The 24,558-nt window shown below is 40.0% G+C and overlaps 1 protein-coding gene across 2 annotated transcripts in view; it reads right to left on the minus strand.

Moving 5' to 3' along the window:
• sppl3 (signal peptide peptidase 3) overlaps positions 1-24,558 on the minus strand; it is a 186,850-nt gene that overhangs the window by 56,033 nt on the left and 106,259 nt on the right. For both annotated transcript variants that reach the window (XM_063034391.1, XM_063034392.1), the window contains exons 4-6: positions 24,157-24,276; positions 14,112-14,190; positions 7,806-7,918 (exon numbers count right to left, since the gene is read on the minus strand). In XM_063034391.1, the coding sequence (XP_062890461.1) occupies positions 7,806-7,918; positions 14,112-14,190; positions 24,157-24,276 (312 nt within the window). The remainder of the gene's footprint in view (positions 1-7,805; positions 7,919-14,111; positions 14,191-24,156; positions 24,277-24,558) is intronic.

Raw genomic sequence — 24,558 nt, forward strand, 5'->3', positions numbered from 1 at the left:
TTGTGAAAGTGGAATTTAAAGGTAGTCATGGGTGGCTTGATTGGTTTCTGAGGAAAGGGCAGCTTCATAGTTTAAGCAGTGGCCCCCAACCTCTGGGCCGCGGACCGATACATTGCCGCAAAGAATGCAGGGGTGCAGCGGTAGTTGGAACGCACCCAGCACATCTTTAAGAAAAAAGCCGAAATAGGCAAGCTAATTAATTAGGTGCCGCCCGGCACGTAAATGTCGGCCCAGATCAGAGGCGATTGCTGATTGCGTCAGGTGGTTATTCGTATAAGCAAGTGTTTAACTGTGACGAAACTGCAAGTTATTGGAGTCTTCCCGATTCCGGCAAGTGAAACTGCACTGTACATACATTATTTCTACTTCATATAGGCTGTGTATTTTTGTGTTATTTGGTATGATTTGGCAGCTTCATAGCTTAAGGGTACTAGAGAGAGTGTCTCTGCTGAGAGTGCTTCCACAAGATTTTTGCTGCAACACTCACAACACGCTGGAGGAACTCAGCAGGTCGGGCAGCATCCATGGAAAAAGATCTGTCGACGTTTCGGGCCAGAACCCTTCGTCAGGACTGTAGGGAGAAGGGGCAGAGGCCCTATAAAGAAGGTGGGGGGAGGGTGGGAAGGAGAAGGCTGGTAGGTTCCAGGTGAGCAACCAGTAAGGGGAGAGATAAAGGGGTGGGGGAAGGGAGGCAGGGAGGTGATAGGCAGGAAAGGTGAAGAAAGAATAGGGGAGAACACAATGGGTAGTAGAAGGAGGCGGAATCAAGAGGGAGGTGGTAGGCAGCAGGGGGAGGGGGCAGAGTGACATAGGGATAGGGGAAGGGAGGGAATTACGGGAAGTTGGAGAATTCTATGTTCATACCAAGGGGCTGGAGGCTACCTAGACGGTATATGAGGTGTTGCTCCTCCAACCTGAGTTTAGCCTCATCATGGCAGTAGAGGAGGCCATGTATGGACATATCTGAATGGGAGTGGGAAGCAGAGTTGAAGTGGGTGGCTACTGAGAGATCCTGTCTATCTTGGCGGACGGAGCGGAACTTTGATAATAAATTTACTTTGAACTAATGCTAAAGGTAATTTTCAAATCGAAACATTGTCAATATACTGCCTTAGCAGTTTTAGGAATCATTCGAATTTCGGGATTCAAATAACCCATGCTACCTTCCGAAAGTTTGCAACCTTGGAATTGCTGAAGTGTTAAAAATAAGAGCTGTTATTCTTGATTATGGACAGGCCCAAAAACGCAATGATTTTCTCATGACCCAAGTAAATCCCAATGAATATAATTATCTTGGACGAAGTTAAAAATGGTTCTGAATTAAAATATAAAGTTCAGTGACAGATAGTTGCAGACTACTAGTGGGAAAATGAAATTTAATGCAAAGTGTAAAAGTGACATATTTGAAATAACCACGAGGCAACTTGAATTAAATAGGATAATTTCAAAAGATGCTAGGTGCCGAAATAGAAAGGCCTGAAGCAACTTAGCCAAACCTTTGAAAGGAGCTCAACAATTTGCTAAGGCTGTTGAAAATCTGGATACCTGGCTTAACTAACAGAGAGAGCACAAAAGCAAAGTGCAAACCAATTCAATAGTAACATTCAATCTGAAATTGGATAAATATTTGAAGAAAAGAAATAAAGAGCTGCATAGGTCCCTTGGTACAATATTGAATGTTCATTAAATACTAAGAACAGAAGTTAAACTGATTTTGTCAAACACCATAACACTGTGATAGAACATAGAACACGATGTACAGCACAATGTTGTGCCAACCTTTTAACTCACTCCAAGATCAATATAACCCTTTCCTCCCATGTAGCCCTTCACTTTTCTTTTATCCATGTGGCAATCTAAGAGTCTTTTTAATCTCCCCAATGTCTCTGCCTCTACCACCATCTCTGGCAGTGCATTCCACTTACTTAATACTGTGTAAAAAATCTACTGCTGATACCCACCCCTCCCATATTTTCCTCCAATCACCTTAAAATCATGCCTTCTCATATTAGCCATCTCCACCCTGGAAAAAATTTAAAAATCCAAATAATCTCAAGCTCAGTAGCAAGTCTGACAGGCCAAGCTAATTAATTTAGCACAATTTACCTCAAGCAACGGCTCATGCAATCTCAAGCTCATTTGATGATCTGTATAATTTCTTCCTATTCCTGTTGTAGAGACTAAAGAAGCATTACTTCTCCAAGGTTTCCATTCACTACCTGGAAGCTTTAGTGAACGGATGCTCCCTTAGTCTCTATAATAATCACAGGAGAAATTGGTGATGTGATTCAGTATTTTTTCCAATTCCCCTTCTGCTGTGAGATATCTACTGCCCAGAATTTGTTTAAATCCCATTGGACACTGAGGAGCATAAAAATAAACATACAGGTAAATGTACCATTGTCAAAGGTCCTTCAGATGAGATTCTAAGTTGAGACTTTAAAACCCTCCTGGATGTAAAAGTTCTACACCACCACATGATGCTGAAATAATTCCCCGTGATTTAGTCAACATCTATCCTTCTAAGCTGCAGAATCAAAATAAGCACTAAAAATTACATTTAAATTGCATGTGGTATTTATCATGTACAAATTGGCTAATACATTTCCTTACAAAATAACTACACTTCAAAACTCTAAGTACAGGTGCCCCCCGCTTTTCGAACGTTCGCTTTACGAAACCTCACTGTTACGAAAGACCTACATTAGTACCCTGTTTTTGCTTTCAGAAGGTGTTTTCACTGTTACGAAAAAAAATTCAGCGCGCGATAAAAGGCAGAGCACGCCCCGAGCAGCCGCTCTCCCCCAGATTGAGAACTGCTTTGCTTTAACACGTGCCTGTGAGCAGCCGTTTGCAAGATGACTTCTATGGTATTGGAAAAGCCTGAAAGAGCTCATAAGGGTGTTACACTTAGCGTAAAACTAGACATAATTAAGCGTTTTGATCGTGGTGAACGAAGTAAGGACAACGTGAGCTTGGCTTGTGGAAGCTGACGAACATGATGTTGAAGAGGTTTTGGCATCCCATGACCAAGAACTGACAGATGAAGAGCTGATGCAATTGGAAGAAAAAAGGATAACAATCAAAACCGAATGAGTAATGATAAAGTACGACTTCAGGGTACGTCGGTTTAAGAGATATTTGCAGGATGGTTTGAGTCCTTATTAAAGAACTGTGTGATAGAAAAACGCACGAGGCTCGGCAGTCAAGCAAGCCTTCCACATCAGCCACAGCAGACGACGAACCTCGACCTTCAACATCGAGGCGGGGCAGTCATAGGAGAAAATGAGCTGCCTGCCCTGATCGATGATGAGATGACACCCCAGTGTCCCACCACCTCAACCCCCAGGCCACGGACAGATACCGATTCGCGGAAAATGCAACAGTAGTCGGGACGCACACAGCACATTTTTAAGAAAAAAGCCGAAATAAACATGCTAATTAATTAGGTGCCACCTAGCATGTAATTGTCGGCCCAGATCAGTGCCGATGCGATCAGCAATCGCCTCTGATCTGCGCCGACATTTACGTGCCGGGCACCACCTAATTAATTAGCATGTTTATTTTGTTTTTTTTCTTAAAGATGTGCTGTGTGCCTCCCGGCTATCCCTGCGAGCTTCGCGGCAATGTATCGGTCGGTAGCCCAGAGAGTGGGGGCCACTGCACCACTCAGCCTGCGACGACTCAGTCTAACACACCATCATCAGTGTGATCGGCGCTGTTTTCCCAATTCCGGTAAGTGATACTGCACTGTACATGCATTATTTCTACTTTATATAGGCTGTGTATTTTTACGTGTTATTTGGTAGATTTGGCAGCTTCATAGTTTAAAGGTTACTGGAGAGCGTGTTTATGCCAACAGTGCTTGTGTGAGATTTTCGCTACGGAGATCTGTGCAGGCAATCGTTGTAGAGAAGTATTTCTACTTTATGTAGGCTGTATATTTATCATATCATTCCTGCTTTTACTATATGTTACTGTTATTTTAGGTTTTATGTGTTATTTGGCATGATTTGGTAGGTTATTTTTGGGTCTGCGAACGCTCACAAAATTTTCCCATATAAATAAATGGTAATTGTTTCTTCGCTTTACGACATTTCGGCTTACGAACCGTTTCATAGGAACGCTCTACCTTCGGATGGCGGGGGAAACCTGTACTGTCAAATGCCTTTGAACAACCAAAAGGCCTGAAAGTGTGCCTTCTTTTTGATGAGCCACACCTTCCTCGCTGTGACCAGTTGTTTCAAAAGGAAGCACCTGGTTATTTTTCTGGCAGTAAGTCTTAAAATTTTGAGGACTTAGTGCAACAGTGGTGCCCAGTTTTGCTGGTATTCCCAGCATGAAACAATACGGATTCAGAGAGACCCCATGGTGATTTTTCTTTTGGCAGAAAAGGGAAATTATTTTAATTATATCACTTAACTAGTTTTAAGGTTGTAAATATTTTATTGATTTTAAATATTATAATGCTTTGAATACTTAAAATCGCTGAATGACAAGACATCTAAAACTTGCTTAACTGCTCCATGGCTTAGAAGAACTTTATCTCAGTTCCTGACTTTGCCATCTGCCAAAACCTGTCAGTAGTTTCCAGAGGCTCTCCCAATTCAAGGCTGCTCACCACCTAGTTTAGCCAAATGACTCCAAGCTTGTAGAGAACAAGTGAGATTAGCCCTCTGCATCCAGTCCAGGTGAGTGTGTGAGAGCAGGGTTGGTATTTCTCGATGGTATGGGTTGGATACAAAAAGATCTGTCGCTATAAGCATAATGCTTTACAACGCCAGCAGCCGAAGTTCAGCTCCTGCGCAGTTTGTATGTTCTCCCCGTGACCATGCGTGTTTCCTCTGGCTGCTCTGGTTTCAACTTTGCCCACCTCCTCCCCCATGCCTCTGTAATTCTCTTTACTCCACTTTAATACTGATACATCTTGACTTTAGCTTCTCACTCTCAAAATGCAGGGCAAATTCCATCATATTATGATCACCATCTCCTAAGGGTTCCTTTGCCTTAAGCTCCCTAATCAAATCTAGTGCATTACACAACACCAAATCCAGAATTATCTTTTCCCTAGCGGGTTCAGTCACAAGCTGCTCTAAAAAGCCATCTCACAGGCATTCTACAATTCCCTCTCTTGGGATCCAGCACCACCCTGATTTTCCCAATATACCTGCATTTTGAAACCACCATGACTTTGTAACATTGCCCTTTTGACATGACCTTTCTATTTTCTATTGTAATTTTCTATTTTCTATTGTAATTTGTAGCCCACCTCCTGGCTACAGTTCGAAGGCCTGTATATAATTCTCATCAGGGTCTTTTCAGCCTTGCAGTTTTTCAACTCTACCCACAAGAATTCTAGATTTTCTGATCCTATGTCATCTCCTTTTATGAATTTAATTTCAATTTTTACGAACTGAATTACCCAACCCCCTCTGCCTAACTGCCTGTCCTTTCGATACAATGTGTATCCTCAGATGTGAAGCCTAATGATGATCTTTCAGCCTTGACTCAGTAATACCTGTCAATCTCTAACAGTGCTACAAGATCATCCACCTTCTGCCTCAAAGCCCGCGAAAAATAGTAGCTTACAGACACACAAGAAAGAATAACATCTATCCCAATTGGTTAGCAAATGAATACAATCCTCATTATCAGTAATATAACCCAAACAAGCTGCTTGAGAGAGAACTTTCTCAGCAGTTAACATAACAAAGAAGCCATTTTATTCTAACATAACAAAGAAACCATTTTATTAGCCTCAGCAGTAACATAAAAGAAGAAACCCGTTACATTTTCACTGTGGTTTCAAATATAACACCTTCCACCCTGTTTTCATCACCCTTCTAGATTTTGCCCCCATGCCACACTTCCAACTCATCGCACTAACTGAAATTTTGTCCTGTCATCCACATGTCCTTCCTTGTCTCACTACACACTATATTTACTACTATACCAACTGACCCATCCTCAGCACTATCACTCCAGTTCCCACTACCCTGCCAAATTAATTTAAACCCCACCTCCAAAAAGTTCTAACAAATATGCCCGCTAGGATATTGGTCCCTGTCAAGTTCAGATGTAACCTGTCCTTTTTATACAGGTCATACCTTCCCCAGAGAGATCCCAATCATTCAAAAATCTGAAACCCTGCCCCATGTACCAATCCCTCAGCCATTCATTAATCTGCCAGATCATCCTATTCCTACCCTCACTGGTGTGTGGCACAGGCAACAATCCAGATATTACTACCCTTCAGGTCCTGCTTTTCAGCTTTCTCCCTAACTCCCTATATTCTCTCTTCAGGACTTCATCCCTTTTCCTACCTATGTCATTGGTACGAATATGTACCATGACTTAAAACGCTGTTCTGTTTCACTAATGCACTTTAAAGGAAGAAAATCTGCCATTCCTAATGTGTCTGGCCTTCAAGTGGCCCCAAGATCAACCAATGTAATTGGCTCTTGATTGCCCTCTACAACAGCCTAGTTAAGCAGGTTGAAGTGTAACTGGGGAAAGGCAATAAATGTCAAACCAGCAACATTCTTAACCTATGAATAAGTTGTTTTTAAATCCCTAGATTTGTGCAAGATATTTTTTCAGCCCAATGTCTGTACAATCACATACCATATGACGAAAAAAAAATCACATTATTTGCATAAATATAAACAAAAGATTGGTTTTATTTGCCACATGTACATCAAATCATACAGTGAAATGCACTGGTAGCATCAAATCAAATCAGGGAGATTTGTGCTGGGCAGCCCACAAGTGTTTCCAGTGTCAAAATAGCACACTCACAATTTTCTAACCCTAAGCATACATTTTTGGAACGTGGGAGGAACTCACAAATTCCTTGTAGAAAGTGGCAGGAATCGAATCCTTATCTCACAGCTGCCGCTGTAAAATTTTATTCTAATATTGCAGAGATCTATGCAAATAGTGCAATTGTGGAGTTGAATTTCAATGTCAATAATCTAATTAAGAACACCAAACATGCAGACCAACCACTATTTTCACAGTGACGTCACATTACTGTGAAATAAATTAACATCAGAGGACAGTTTAAGAAATATTTGAATTCTAGAAAGAGTGGGAAACCATAGATTGGGAACATGAACCCTGCAATTGCCAACAGGAAGGCACTACTACCGAACAACGTTGTGTGAACAAATGGGTGGGGGGGATCATTTAGGGTGTTAGGGTCCTTCTAAAGAGATGTGCATGAGCAATTAAAGTGCATGGTTCAATTTTCCTTGCAGCACATAAAGGAAATTATTACTATTATGCTTCTTTCATGGAAAGATCAGATTTTAGCTGCATAACTGTCAACTAAAGACTACCATCAAACAAATTCCTGGGATATAAAATTCTCAGAGGCACTAACACTAAAATATTCTTTTCATACAAATCACAATGGTATTGAATTCAAGCTGAGTCTGCCACACAAAAATACACTTAGCATGATGAAATAGCTACAGAAAGATAATATGTGATTCACAAATACCTTCGTTTCTTGATAGCCAAGTGCAATACAGCTAATTAGCATTAATCCAAGTCCTTAAGTGAGACTCTTTGACAAATGAGGCTTTTAATATCGCAGGTCTGATATCTTCTATATTCAAGGATTACTCAGTGAGATAGAACCCCTCTCTAATGTAAATTTTTGCAAATATGTTACACTGTGGAAATTCTAATGTCCAGCATAATTCTGCCAGTTCTTACAGTCAATTTAAGAAAAATGCCAAGCTGGTGGAGGACACTGTCATTCACAAAATGGTTACAACAATTCACATTGTTTTACTCACCATCCATTAGTAGCCAGTGCCCCGTTAATACCCAGATAAGCACAAGCATGACTGAAAGAGTAAATGATAGTAGTTCAGCAGCAGTGAATCGTCCACAGCAGCCAAATGAAATTCTGAAAGAACAACAGGAATTATAGTTCGTTGTTTTTACCAATATAAACATACACAGAACACACTGCTTCCAGTTCCAATGGCAATTGGCAGCAAATGATATTGGTATGAATGCTAGTGTTCTGACATGAAAAAACATGTTTGCTCCATGACAGGTTAAATGAGAAAGAATTTTCACTGTAATCCATAGGTGCATCAATTGAAGGAATAGAATCAAGGGCTTATTACATATTTACAATTATAAACTAAGCCTCCCTCGCAAAGAACTCCCTCCACCAGATTTAGAATCAGAATATCACCGGCATAAGCCCTGAAAGTTGTTGTTATGTGGCAGCAGTACATTGCAGTACATTATAATAAAAACTAAATTACTGTAAGCATATATATATTTTCTAAAAGATAAATTAAATAATTAGTGCAAAAGAGAAAACAAAAGTAGTAGTGAGGTAGGATTCATGGTTCAATGTCCATTCAAAGATCGGATGGCAGAGGAGAAGAAGTGTGTGCTTTCAGGCTCCTGTACCTCCTCCTTGATGGTAGCAATGAGAAGAGGGCATGTCCTGGGTGATGGGGGTCACAAGGTCACAAGACAAAGGAGCAGAAGTAGGCCATTCGGCCCATCGAGTCTGCTCCGCCACTCCACCATAAGCTAAACTATTCTCCCATCTAGTTCCAATTTCTGGCTTTTTCCCCATATCCCTTGATACATTGACTAATTAGATACCTATTAATCTCCTCCTTTAAACACCCTCAATGATCAGGCCTCCACAGCTGTATGTGGCAACGAATTCCATAAATCCACGACCCTCTGGCTACAACAATTTCTCCTCATCTCTGTTTTAAACGGGTACCCTCTAATTCTAAGACTGTGGCCTCTTGTCCTGGACTCACCCACCAACGGAAACAGCCTTTCCACACCTACTCTGCCCAACCCTTTCAACATTCGAAATGTTTCTACAGTCCAAGAGCCGACAAACGCTTCTCATATGTTAGCCCCTGCATTCCAGGAATCATCCTCGTAAACCTTCTCTGAACTCTCTCCAACATCAGTACATCCCTTCTAAGATAGGGGGCCGAAAACTGCACACAAAACTCCAAATGAGGTCTCACCAGTGCCCCATAGAGCCTAATCAACATCTCCTTCCTCTTATACACTATTCCTCTTGAAATGAATGCCAACACAGCATTTGCTTTCCTTACTGCCCATCCAACCTGGTGGTTAACCTTTAGGGTATCCTGCACGAGGACCCCAAGTCCCTTTGCACTTCTGATTTTTGAATTTTCTCCCCATCTAAATAATAATCTGCTTGATTATTTCTTCTTCCAAAATGTACAACCATACATTTCTCAACATTGTACCTCATCTGCCATTTTTTTGCCCACTCTCCTAAACTGACCAAGTCTCTCTACAACCTTTCCATTTCTTCAACACTTCCTGTGAACTAGGGATAGGGGAAGGGAGGGGGAGGGAATTACCGGAAGTTGGAGAATTCGATGTTCATACCAAGGGGCTGGAGACTACCCAGACCCATTTCACTCTGTCCCCTCCCCCAGCTGCCTATCACCTCCCTCATGGTTCCGCTTCCTTCTACTACCCATTGTGTTTTCCCCTATTCCTTCTTCACCTTTCCTGCCTATCACCTCCCTGCTTCCCCTTCCCCACCCCTTTATCTTTCCCCTTACTGGTTTTTCACCTGGAACCTACCAGCCTTCTCCTTCACACCCTCCTCCACCTTCTTTACAGGGCCTCTGCCCCTTCCCTCTTCAGTCCTGATGAAGGGTTCCGGCCTGACCTGCTGAGTTCCTCCAGCGTGTTGTGAGTGTTGCTTTAACCCCAGCATCTGCAGAGTATTTTGTGTTAACCAAGGCCTCAATATCTCTCAAAAGCCAAAGTTCCCAAAACTTGTTATCCTTGCCATTTATTCTGACAGGAACATACAAGGGGTGATTGATAAGTTCGTGGCCTAAGGTAGGAGTCAATATTAGAAAACCTAGCACACTTATTTTTCCTACATTTACACACTTAGTCCAGCAGTCGTGGAGCATACGGATCCCTTCTTTGTAGAAATCGGCGTCTTGGACCTCCAGAAAGTGGTCCACAGCAGGGGTGATTTATAAATTCGTGGCCTAAGGTAGAAGGAGATGAGTTATTAACTTCAAACTTTCTGCACTTTCACTCGGAGTTGAATTGCACTTCCATGTAACGAGAGCTGTATACAAACTTATCAATCACCCCTGCTGTGGACCACCTGGAGGTCCAAGACACTGTCATTACATGCACATGCAGTTCAACTCTCAGTGAGAATGCAGAAAGTTTGAAGTTAATAACTCATCTCCTTCTACCTTAGGCCACAAACTTATCAATCACTCCTGCTGTGGACCACTTCTACAAAGAACGGATCCGTATGCTCCACAACCGCTGGACTAAGTGTGTACATGTAGGAGGGGCCTATGTTGAAAAATAAATGTGGTAGGTTTTCTAAAATTGACTCCTTCTACGTTAGGCCACAAACTTATCAATCACCCCTCGTACAAACTCTGTATTATTAAAATTTCATTTTTGAAGGCCTCCCACTTACCAAGCACACCTTTGTCAGAAAACAACCTGTCCCAATCTACATTTGCCAGATCCTTTCTGATACCATCAAAATTGGCATCTCTCTAATTTAGAATCTCAACCTGAGGACCAAATCTTGCTTTTTCTATAATTACCTTGAAACTAATGGCATTATGATCACTAGATGCAAAGTGCTTCCCTACACAAACCACTGTCACCTACCCTATCTCATTCCCTAAAAGAAGATCTAGCATCGCACTCTCTTGGGTTGGGACCTCGTGTTGATTAAGGATGTTTTCCTGAACACAGTTGACAAACTCCATCCCAGTCAATATGTGGAAAGTTAAAATCACCAACTTTGTACCAGTCCGCAATCTCTCTACAAATCTGCTCCTCTAAATCCTGCTAACTATTGGGTGATCGATAATATAATCTCATTGACGTGGTCACCCCTTACTTATTTCTCAGTTCCACCTATATAGTCTCAGTAGACAAGTCTGTCCTGTCTGAGCACTGCATGATATTTTCCCTGACTAATAATCCCACCCCTCCCCCTTTATCCCTCTTACTCCATCACATCTAAAACAATGGAATTCCAGAACCTCCTCCAACCTAGCCTCCTTAATGGCTGCAATGTCATAATTCCACATGCTGATCCATGCCCTAAGCTCATCCACCTTTTCTAAAATACTCCTTGCATTGAAATATGCACAACTCAGAACATTCGTCCCACCATTCTCAACTTTTCAATTCCTGACTTTGTATGTAAGCTAACAACATCCTGCCCCACAATCACTCTCCTATCAGCTCTGGTGCCCATTCTCCTGCAACCCAAGTTTAAACCCCCCCCAGTGTAGCACTAGCACACCTTGGAAGAAACAGTATCAGAACTATCTGACTCTTAATGGTAGCTTTATTGTGTGATTCAAGTCGGTAAATCAGTAGTTTCATAGCTGTTCTATGTTTAGTGAGTGAACTAGCCTCTACTCCTGGGCTAAATTCTAAAACATATGTAAAAACTTAACTGCAGTAGCAATCAATTAAATACCCCAAAACAGATGTGGAACCTAATACTAACTAAACAGGCTCTGAGGTTTTACAAGGCCTTTCTTTCCTAATATGAAGCAATAATATGCTAAACCACTGTAGGGTGTTAACCAATTAAGTCTAAAGCAATTAAGTCTAAATCAATTTTCTCTACATGAGATTGCATGAGTTTTGGCGGTCTTTTGGGATTCTTGTTCCTCAATTATAATTAAGCCCACTGATTTTCTGTAATTGCACAGACTAAGTTTTATTTTTATTATGTAAAATTTGGGAATTATTATTGTATTCTTTGTGGAATGTTACGCCATTCCTCACTAATTTTTGGAGACCATTAATTTTTAGCCATGACAATTTGTGAGACAAAGCAGCACGGCAAATTATTACAACAAAATCTAATATTAAAAAAGTATTAAAACCACATGACCTTAAGCATATACCAATAAAGTCCTACAGAGCATGCCTACATTCCAGTAACATTGCTGACTACTATTCAATAGGATAGGTATCTTCTAATTTTTAATAAGTGGAACTATATGGAGTCTGTAACCTTATGTAGATTTTCTCTCCCATTTTCCCAGGTTACCCCTCTCCTTTTCGCTTCTTTTACACGACTTTCCCTCTGTATCTGTTCACTTTTATTTCAAAGTACCTTCCTTTTGTCTGCCTTTCCCTCTTTCTGCTTCTTAACTGCTCCATCACGCATGCTTAGCCTTAGCCTCCCCTCCTGCAGCTTTCACTAACTTCCAAGCGCAGTCAATAACGCTCAGGGGGAGGGAGGTTGAAACTACCCAAAAGATGGGCAAGAAAAGTGGAAATCAGAAGTGGAATAAACAAGTGCAAGTCCTTATCACAACCAGACTGTTAAGTCACAGATATCTGAGTTTACTAGTGGGCTGATACAATGAAATACATTTATCAATCTAAACATGACAATTTTGGCTCTGTAATTTCCAAGGCCTGCTAAGAATTCAGAATACACCACAGCAACAGCTCAAACTCTGACATGTTATATAGATAACTTTTCAGAAACAAAATAACCCAGATCATTATTATCGATGAGGCAGTAAAGGGGTATCTCTTCCTGTGCAAGCCCATACACAAAACAGATCATCAAACCACAATCTATGGCTATTTCTAGAATCTTGTGCGAAAATTGCCATATTTATTAAAGCAATTCCTTTTGATTACAGTTGAAAAGATCTTTAGCTATATAAAAACTCATGAGCATACGGCATCATAATTATATATCACCACTACTCTTTCAAATCCTGTCAGTCCCTTCGTATAGATACTCCGGTAACTGAATGTGAATAAAACAAATGAGATGGTTGTTGACTTCGGGAGGACACGGAGCGACCACTCTCCGCTGAACATCGACGACTCCTCCATAGAGATCGTTAAGAGCACCAAATTTCTTGGTGCTCACCTGGCAGAGAATCTCACCTGGTCCCTCAACACCAGCTCCATAGCAGAGAAAGCCCAGCAGCATCTCTACCTTCTGCGAAGGCTGAGAAAAGTCCATCTCCCACCCCCCATCCTCACCACATTCTACAGAGGTTGTATTGGGAGCATCCTGAGCAGCTGCATCACTGCCTGGTTCAGAAATTGCACCACCTCAGATCGCAAGACCCTGCAGCGGATAGTGAGGTCAGCTGAGAAGATCATCAGGGTCTCTCTTCCCGCCATTACAGACACTTACACCACACACTGCATCCGCAAAGCAAACAGCATTATGAAGGATCCCACGCACCCCTCATACAAACTCTTCTCCCTCCTGCCATTTGGCAAAAGGCACCAAAGCAATAAGGCTCTCACGACCAGACTATGTAACAGTTTCTTCCCCCAAGCCATCAGACTCCTCAATACCCAGAGCCTGGATTGACACCAATCTATTGCCCTCTATTGTGCCTGTTGTCTTGTTTATTATTTATTGTAATGCCCGCACTGTTTTGTGCACTTTATGCAGTCCTGGGTAGGTCTGTAGTCTAGTGTAATTTTTGTGTTTTTTTTACGTAGTTCAGTGTAGTTTTTGTATTGTTTCATGTAGCACCATGGTTCTGAAAAATGTTGTCTCATTTTTACTGTGTACTGTACCAGCAGTTATGGTCAAAATGACAATAAAAAGTGACTTGACTTGACCTAATGTCACTTATGTCCATACAATCAGTCTATGTATAGAAGCTCATATATATTTATTGTGTTTTTTGCTGTTGTGTTCCTTATGCTATGTTTTTTTTTGCTACGCTGGATCCAGAGTAACAATCATTTAATTCTCCTTTACATTTGTGTACTAAAGAATGACAATAAACAATCTTGAATCAATAGAAATCAAATTCCTTACTGCTATCTTTGATAACTTATTACCAATATAAATTTTCAGTTATGGCTGAACGAAGTTTTATATTAACCTGAATAAAGGAATTTTATACAAGCTTACACAACTTAAAGCATTCCATATAAGCAGTCAAGAGAATTTACGTGCATAAAAAGACAGATCTTTCTCTTCTAGTGAACGAAAAGAACATGTAAAATTACAACATACACTCTCAAAGTTTACCTTGAAGGAAACAGATGGAATAATAAATTCTTACTTGTTCTGAGTTGAGCAGGCTCTTGTTAAATACTGGCACATTGGAAGCAGCAGAAAGGCAAATGCTATTGTTGCAAGAACTGAAAAAAAGAATCCACTGTGAGCTTCAGCTAATGAGAATATTATCATATGTCTAAGGATAAATTAGCTCGTTATTATTCTCATATAAATCCTGTATGTGATAGATATCACTTTGAGATAGCTTCTTTAACTCGTATGTTTTGGTCATGTCCTTTTTTGAAAAAAGATCGGAAAGATATTTTTGATATTATTTCAACTGTTCTGAATATTGATTTACAACCTCACCCTGTTACTGCAATTTTTGGATTACCAATGATAGAATCAAGTCATTTAACCCCTTCAGCTCGTTGGATGATTGCATTTCTTACGTTAATGGCTAGGAGATCCATTTTGCTGAATTGGAAAGAGATTAATCCTCCCACCACATTTCATTGGTTCTCTCAAACTATGTTGTGTTTAAACTTAGAAAAAATTAGAAGTGTTATCTTTGAACCCTCCATTAAATTCGAAAAGACTTGGAGGCCATTTATTCAACATTTTCATATGATGTAATTTGACCTTTCCAAACTTATTCTATTCCTTTTTAATATATGTTGAGAGCAGCGGAGTCAACAACACTAATGGTTCCTTTTATTTTGATGTTATATATAACAGCCCATGTCTTTTTTTTCTTAGTTTAGTTGATTAACACTGTTTAGGTTACTTTTTTCTTTTAGGGTATATATATGTATATATTTTCCTTTTTCATGATTTTTTTCTATATATTTTTTGTATATTACATTTGCATCCTGTATGTTTGGGAGGTTTAATACTCATGTGTCAACTGAGTTTATATTTAACTATGTTAATTATGACAATGTAATCCCAACAACTTTGTATCAATACTATGGTATGTTTACCATTATGAAATTAATAAAAAGATTGAAAAAGAAAGAGAATATTATCAACACACAGAACTTGAGCCTAAGCTCAGATCATTCGCTCCGAATTTTAAAATCTCTGCACCATTCAAAAAGATTACCTAGGGAGATGCAAGTACAAATCAAATAACAATTTCATTACAATTGGAAGCAGATGCTATTAGTTGCTTTCATGAACAAAAGGATTTCCAACTTAAATGTGAACTATTAGCAGGAATTAAAACTGTATACAAATTATTAGTCAACGCCCTACAACACAAACCTGCAATGAACTCAAGCAAGAGGGCACCAATATTCAAAAATTTCTACAAGGAAAAGCTTCAATGGTGATTAAATTTATACACCCACTGAATGATTAATGCTCAACTTATTTCATCCCACGCATGAAGCACACATGTAAACACAAAGAACATTTTTGTAATCCCATATATTCAAGATTTTTTTGTGCAAAGCCAAACCCATCAGAAGGAATCACTAACAAAATAAATGCCAACACCACTTCTTCTGTTCCTCTTTCTCCATGAGATGCAGGTTTTTAAAAAAAAATCGTTATCAGTACAATAAACCTTAAAAGTTTTAAGGGAAATTCCAACCTCAAACCATACACATCCACCCCCACTCAACAACTAATGTGAAGTATAGGTATGTAGATCAGAGCTATATATCACAAAACTGCTGTGAGTGGCCTGGAATCCATGAGAGTTCTGCAATTTCATGTTAGAATTCATGGTGGCCAAATATATATGGAAAACTGAACACTTTCAAGTAGACAACTCGGTATTTTCAGGCTCATGAGAGATTTTAGCCACTATCTCACAGGGTAAACCCAAATGCATTCCTGATCTCTGGTGCACTTTCTCCCTGTGAACATGAACTTGTACTGGGTGCTACTATTTCCTCCCACATCTTAAAGGTTTGCAAGTTGGTAGGTTAATTGGCTACTGCAAGCTGCCCCTAATTAATGAGAAGGTGAGGGGTGAAATGTTGAGGCAGTTGATAAGAATGTGGGGAAAACTTTAAAAACTGGGATTAATATAACACTGGTGAATATTGATTTTTGATAGTTCGGATGGGCTCGGTGGGCTGAAAGGTCTGTTTGCATGTTACATCTCTCATGACTATAAATATCATTGCAACCTCAATCACATTTAAGCAATAACAGAACACAGCCATTTATGTTTCTTTTAGTCAATCTGGCTTAGCTATATGAGTATATTAACAGTCTTTAAATTGCTTTTGAATGGCAAAGTCAGAGACATACTTTTGACAACTGCCAAAGCCTAGAAGCAAGGCACCGTAACACGCTGAAGTTTATTTTCAGTGTATTTGTTGTTTAAGCCTTTACATTTCCTCCCCTGCGTGATGGGAGTGATGCTACCTTTTAAGGACCCTTCAGGAAGGATATTATTGTGAAGATCCCACAATAATTGCAAACTGAGTCCATCAAACAACAAGTGCAGACAATGCACTACTGCCTGGAAAATCTGGGCATTTTTTGTTTAATACATGCAATTAGCACATTAAATAATTAACATGTTAATTTGTTTTTGCATTAATCATGCTTGTTAACTGCAATTAAAGGCCTGTTATAGTTCTACAGTTTGCAGATGCAATTTTCTTTTGCCAAAGTATCTTTCAATAATTTGCTCACTTTTATAATGCAAACATTGAACATTGATATTCTTAGCAACATGATAAAAGCTTTCCTAATTGAGAAACTGATAGAAGTCACTGAAATTTGGAGAATTCTCTGATATTCAAGACAATACCCATTTAGAATCTTTTACAATATACTTTTGTAATTGCATTAGAATATTTGATTTCTCAAAGATTAATAATGTTAAAATGAAAATAGGTTTGGATATTAACATTATTATTCAGAATGAAAATCAGGATTAATATCACTGGCATATCATGAAATTTGTTTTACAGCAGTAATACATAATAAAAAACTATAAATTACAATCAAGATATTAAAAATTAAATTAAATGAATAGTGCAAAACGAGACCAAAAATAGTGAGGTTGTGTTCACGGGTTCATTACCAACTCAGGAATCTGCTGGTGCAGGTGCATTATTGATATTTAAGAAATCAAAAAGTGAGAGGAAGGAAATTTTAAAGTAAATTTATTATCAAAGTACATGTATGTCACCATATACTACCCCAAGATTAATTTTCTTGTATGCTTTCATAGTAAAGACTAAGAAACACAATAGAATCAATGAAACACTACACATAAAGATGGACAAACAATCAATGTCCATAAGACGACAAACTACAAAAACAAAAAAAACAGACAGATAGATATTAAGAACATGAGTTCTCGAGTCCCTGAGAGTGAGTCCATAGGTCATGGAATCAGTGTTTGGGTGAGTGAAGTTATCTACTCTGGTTCAGGAGCCTAGTGGTTGACAGTTAATAATTGTTTTTGAACCTGGTGATACGGGAAATAAGGCTCCTGTAGCTCCTGCACGATGGCAACAGCAAGAAGAGAGCGTGCCCAAACAGTGGGGATCCTTGATGATGGATGCTGCTTTCCTTCAACAGAACTTTTTGTAGATGTGTGCAATGGTGGGAAGGACTGGGCTGTATCCACTCTTCTTTATAGGTTATTCTGCTTAAGGGCAGTAGAAGACACCGGGGTAGCAGAAGCTTATAAAACATCTTATAGAAGCATTTTGTTCTGCTATATTTTAGGCAAACAAGTCTTTGTCTAAAAGTGACACAAGCACAGCAGTTGCTGGAACTCAGCAGGTCAGGCAGCATCTCTGAGTGGGGAAATGACATCTCAGATCAAGGTCAAAGCCCGGTTTGACCATTCCACACTCCTTTAATCTCTCTTCTGACTGCTCTTGCATAAGAATTTTTCTATGCCCCCCCCCCCACACTTTCATTTCCTCACAACTTATCACCTTCCTGTTCATACAGATTTAAAGGCCTTGCCTGGAGTCACTGAGGTTTGGCACAGCAGATAGGGCTGTATTGCTATACTTTGACCCAGGGTAGTAGGTTGGCAATTTCTGAGACTCTCCAATGGTGATGATGAGAGAAGAGGTGGCATAGAGGCTTGGTCCTAATATCTGAAGCACGTGACCTCAGAAATTACTACACCTAATGCCGGCAAATGTTTTGTCCAAATCTCTGGTGCAGACATTTTCCTAAAGCACATTAGAAATTTGAGCAGAATGACACCAATCAATTAAAAAGCCCTAAAATGCATGCCAAAACAACAAGATTTCTGGTTGTCATCACGTGGTAGGAATTAGTTGAATTCTCAACGGACTCGTAAATAAAACATTTCAAGTAGTACAACCGTTACAAGCCTTTGACCTAAAAGCTGTCTGGAGCTTTCATTTCCCCAACTTCAAAAGTTACTTGAATTTCAAAGAAAAAAATATGACTGAAATTTGATAGTTTTGTACCAAACTGTTCTAGCATTGAGGCTGAACACACTGCAATAAAATGCAAGGCTATAAATAAATACCTATTCCAAATAGTACTTCCCAAGCTGATAAGTTACTAACAAAGAAATAAGAGAGGGCTGACACAATTCTTTTTAAGAAACTGTAAGCAAAGCCAAATGTACTTCTTATGATACTTAACCATGATTCTTAGGCATACAAAGCCTAACATATGAAAATAACCTGCAGTGCTTTAACCATCGCATATAATGGCTCTATTGTGGCCAATGTTTAACAACTTGGAAAACTTTTTTTTACCTTGAAGTTGGTACACACAGCAAACTGTCCTTTTGGTTTCTGTTTGTTCTATAGTACAGTACTATACTGTACTTGGACAGTAGGTTCTGTCATATTGTCTACTTTCTAAAGTAACAAGAGATAACTTGTAGGGACATAGGCCAATGGACATAAAAACTCACTTCTTCAAAAGAAGTAAAATTAAAATTAAAAGTGAAAAATGTGTTTCCTATTAAACATGGGACAAAGAGCAGAACACAAAATATGCAATTTTTAAATGCATCTGCAACATGATTACCATAGAAAATAATATACATTTTTTTCTCCAAAGTAAGCACATCTTTAATGTATATTTCTACATTTTTGTTTAACAGACCTTTTTGATATTTCCTGACAATGAACTATTGAGTCTGATCTGATTATTCCTGGGTTTCTTTTCCAAAGTGATACACACTACCTTTGGTTGAGTCTGCCTCTTTGTCCCCCCACCACCAGATTCTCCAATTAACATTTTCTCAAGAAATGGAGAAACACAGACTTAGACGGCTTATTTTTAGGGCAATTTATTGCCTGTACTGTGCAATTCTGAAAAAGTTTCTTAAATTTCTCTTCAAAAAGCAACAAGTAGAAAAATGACTGCGTTATAAAGTCCAGTGCATTAAAAATCATATCACTGGCATTTGCATATTTTCCTGTAAAATTAAATATATTTGTACCTAATCTCATGCACGAATATATTAAAAAAACATCATTATCACATTGTCCCTATCTACCTACACAGCCTTGTAAATATATGCTATTACCCAGGTAAAGCAACATGACAAATAATTTTCATTTTTATAGGTGACCAAAAATGCTTTCCCCAATGTTATGCATTTGGAAGTTAAAATGGTGTCCTCTTGCATGCTATGTTTAATCAATCCCAAAGAGCTTTTCTACTTGGATCAATCTAAATTTATTCTTTGTCAGATCTGCTCCAGATCAATCTCTTCACCCTTATTGTTTACTAACATATCAGATAGCCATACCTTCAGTAACCTCGGCCAGTTATTTTTCAATGTACTCCCAAAATTCATCTGCTTCGTCAGCCCACCTTCAGGACTCCTAGCTCTCTCTTGGCTACTCTTGGGGTTTGTGCCATCCTACGCAAAACACTTCTTGCACAGTAGACTGCTACATGTCATGCCCATGTTTTTATTATTTGATCTCTCTCCGCCCAGCTTTCCTTGTTTCAGGTGTACTGAGCCCCTCTCAATCTCCATTTAGAGCACTGCTGGACCTACCACTTTGTCAGAATTACTGCAATTGGGATTTGGAGACTGCAATTTAAAAAGGCCAGCATCTGGGAATAGTTGACTATTAAAGAACTGTGCTAGTTTTCACTTTTACAAACTTGTAGTTTTCGTGTTCTGACCTGTGTTCTCATATTGTGGATTTTGGCGCTTGGATTACTCCCTTGGATTTGGTATCCCTGGATCACTGCTGTAAATACTGTAAATATATTGCAAATAGGACTGCCTGTGTCTGCCATGTTCTTTTCCCATTGTAGCTGGCGCATGGCACTGAGGGTGGACTTGTTTTTATGATGCTTCCCCAACAACCCTAGTCTAGAGCCAACAGTGGGACGTAACATAAATTGGGGGCTCATCTGGGATAATTCCTGTTGGAGTTGGTTTCTTTTGTAAAGGACAAGTTGTTTTTTTCTTTAATGATTGATCACCATGTTATTGAGTATTCTCCAGTTAGATTAGTGTGTTCACTCCTTCCATCGGAACACTAGTTTATTACTTTCTATTTTTTGTTTTGGAGGGTAATCCTGGGTGGGGACTTAATCCCCGGTGGGGGTACATTATTGGACATTTCATCTCACAGTTGAGCATTTAAAGCCGCCCTGAGTCCAGCAAGCCCTTGAAGAGCAGCTAGAGTTAGATAGTATTTGTTGGTTAGGTAGACAGGGACTGGAGAGTGCTCTTAAACTACGCTGACTGATTTGGCTGGTGTCACTCATTGTGTTTAAACTCACTACTGTTTGGGTGAAAGTCTCTCATTGTGGATATGGACCAGTTTAGTGTGCAGGCATTTTCGAGTGATCCTACAGTAGAGCAAATAGACAGGTGTCATAAGGAAGACTTGCTGGCCCTAGCAGAGCACTTTAGTATTCCTGTGGTGAAACAAGCCCTGAAAATAGTCATTAAACATGCTATGCTTGAAGGTCTGATGGAGTGTGGTGTTTTCCTGCTTGGTTTGCAGGCACCTGATGGGAGAAGAGGTACCCACAGCTGGGAAGTCTAAGGGGCAAGAAATCGAGCAGGTGGAGGCTGAGACTGGGGCCAAAGTCACGTTGCCACCTTATGTGTCCACTGTGTCTGAGAGTGAAGGTTAGCTGGTCAGTATTCCGATCCTCATTTGAAGGTGCATCTGGCGTGGCTGCAGCTTGCTTCAGAAGAGAAAAAAGCATGTGCTGCAAGCTGAGCTCAGCTGGTGACTGAAGGTTCGCAGGTTGGAGCCAGAGGCTGAGAAGGAGAGTGAGGTGGATTCGTACTTCAGCGCGTTTGAGCGCATTGCAGCGCCATTGCAACAGCCGAAGGATGCCTGGCCTCTCTTATTGCGGTGGAGGTTTGTGGGAAAAGCACAGGAGGTATGCTCTGCTCTGTCGCTGTCCAATAGCCTCAATTATGAAGCTGTTGTCTTGCATGCGTATGAGCTGGTGCCCGAGGTGTATAGACAGCACTTTAAGGTTTATAAAAATAACACAACTCAGACCTATGTAGATTCTGCAAGGGAGAAAGGCTATCTCTTTGATAAATGGTGCATGTCAAATAAGGTGACGAATTTTGCTTCTCTTCGGGAGCTGATACTTTTGGAGAATTTTATAATTGTTTACTTGAGTTGTACCCGAATGAATCAAAAGTACATTCCTTGTCTCCAGCTGCTGTGTTAGTGGATGAATTTAGCCTTGCGCACAAGAATATATTTGCGTCTCACCGTGCAGTAGCTCAAAGCAGTAAAGAGGTCTACGTTGCCAAAGTTCACGATGAAAAACAGCCTCCTACTTCACCTCATTCTAAGAAAGAACATAAGTGTTTTGATTGTCACGGGTCAGGTCATTTAGTTGTGGACTGCACGAGCCTGAGGTGTAAACAACAGCGGCAGCACTCTGACCAGTCTCAAGGTGTGGGTCTGTTAAAAACGGTCCGTGGTGTTCCTAGGGCTTCAGCTGACCTAGAATCCAAGCACGATCCTAGCTATACACCTTTCATATTTCATGGGCTAGTTTCTAAGTCTGTTAAGGCAGATGAACAGGTCTTGCTGATCATGCTGCATGATACTGTGCAATAGACTTTCAAATGCCCTGATGCACTAGATTTTTCTGAGGACACGTTTTGTGGGTCACATGTCTTAGTGCAGAAAATTGAGGTGGGGTGTTTAAGAGTTCCACTACACTTGATCCACTTGCAATCAGACCCAGTGAATGGGTTCATCACAGTTGGGGTAAGGCCTTCGCTACCAGCCAGAGGGGTTACCCTAATCCTGGGCATGGCCTAGCTGGTGGGAAGGTGCTGCCATGGCCAGAGGCAGCAGCTGCACTCTTGCAACAACATAGAATAAGGAGTTTGCTGAGCTACATAGGGTAAATACCGCTAAAGATAGTGAAGCCCAGGTAGTAGCTCTGAGTCATGAGATTAAGTACTGTCCATGGCTCTGGAGTGAGCCCAGGAAGAGGCAAGGGGGCAACAAGTGGGGTTAGCAGTTCAAGTGGCAGATCTGAAGTTGGGTCTCCAACAGGCTGAACAACAGGAAGGAGGACTAATTGTGTCAGGAGGTTAGTGAACTTCCAACAGAGACTTCAGGAAGCAGATAATCAAAACCAGGAGTTAATACAAAGTGTTACATCTGCAAGCAGACCATTTCCACGACAGGTTGAAAATCTACAGGCCACGTGTGCGGGACAGTCAGCAACCTGGGAAAAACTGGAAAAGGACATGTCTGCTCGACTAGCTGATGGTCAAGCTCAGCTTACAGCTGCCGTAGGAAAACAGCAGACTGTCTCAGAAGAACTGCTCGCTCTTTGAATGAAAATCCCCTTACTGGATTCACAAAACAGCTTATTGAATCAAGAGAAAAGCAAGCTGCTAGCTCAGCTGGAGTCGGAAAGGTCCAGGCTTGAGAAGACTGAAGATGAAAGTAGCAGGTATTGTATGGCTTTTGACAATCTTAAGACGAGTACATTAAGGCTCTTGATGGAGCAAAGAAGGAAAAGAATGCCTTGACTAAACAGTTGCAAGTGAAAAAGTTGCAAGTTGAACAGGAAATGAAAAAAGCAATCCTTGCATAAGATGCAACACACTTTGAAGTTTACATAGGTTCCAGGTCTCTCAGTAGTAGTACACACAGACTACAATCTCATTGTCTTTCTCCCTCATATGCAAAACCAGAACCAACGCCTTATGTGCTGGTCTTTGATTTCCTAAAATTATAAAATTGATATTCATTATAAGAAAGGGAACAAAAATGTGCTGGCAGACACATTGTCTCGGTCCATGAGTTAGTGCTATTTTTGAAAAGTTGTGACAACTTTGTTCTTGTGGGTGGGGGTATTACGTGCCTGCATCTGTGCTTTTGTTATCTGTTTTCTCTCCATTTAACTTTCCTCTCAATCTCCATTTAGAGCTCTGCTGGACCAGCCCCTTTGTCAGGACTGCTCCAATCGGGATTTTCAGAGCACAATTTTAAAAAGCTAGCATCCAAGAAGAGGGAGAGAGAGCCATTGGGGAGAATTGATCATTAAAGAATTGCGCTAGTTTCTGTATTTACAAACATAGCCTTTGTATTCTGAACTGTGTTTTCGTATTGTGGATTTCGGCTTTTGGATTACTCCCTTGGATTTGAGTGCCCTGGAATACTATAAACATACTGTATATAGGACTGCCTCTGTCTGCCTGTTTATTCCATCACTGCTGGCGCACAGCACTGAAGGTGGACTTGTTTTTAATGTTTCCCCAACACCCCTAGACTAGAACCAACAGGGAAATATAACAAGAACCCACACACCAAATCAATCACATCTCAGGAAATGAAATGCCACGGATCATTACTTAATTAGTAAAATGAAAGTATTACATTTCTACAATTTTTGTTTTTGTTCACAACTCAGCTGCACTCTTCAAAATTCATCATGCAATTTGTAAGTGCTCTAACTACCACAGAACTAAAAGTTGTTGAGTAACTTACAAACACCAGTTCACATCAAAATCATTTAATTTTTTGGTAGCACTTTTATCCACACAACACACTTTCTTCAGTAAGATTAAGATTTTTAAGAATATTCATGTACCATATTTTGTATGATTTATAATGCTGTTGTGCAAATATATTAAAAAGGAAAAGAATGTTCTCCAAACATACCTGCGGTGCATATTGTAAACACCACCTGAACAGAATCAAAGAAGAAAAACATCACCAAGAGAGAGACTGATGCCCCAACAGGAAGAAAAAGAGCCTGTGTAGAGTCTATGGTCTGGATACCTAAAATACAAAAAAATACAGTGAGTGCAATGTAACAAAACCATTTTGCTAAGTGATTTCACAATTTACAACTGATAATAGAGTAAGACTCTACCAAACTGTACATTCAGATAAAAGCTTGTTCAATACAGATGGATTTCTAGGCATACAAACCAATTACTTAGCTCTTTTGTCTGTTCAGCCATTCAGAGAGATCCTTGATCTGTGACCATAAACCTATCAGTTACCTATATCCCTTGATCATCAATAAAAACTATCTTTCTCACATTTAACATTAACCAT

The sequence above is a fragment of the Mobula hypostoma genome, chromosome 27, assembly GCF_963921235.1.
Source record: "Mobula hypostoma chromosome 27, sMobHyp1.1, whole genome shotgun sequence".
In the NCBI taxonomy this organism is placed as follows: Eukaryota; Metazoa; Chordata; class Chondrichthyes; order Myliobatiformes; family Myliobatidae; genus Mobula; species Mobula hypostoma.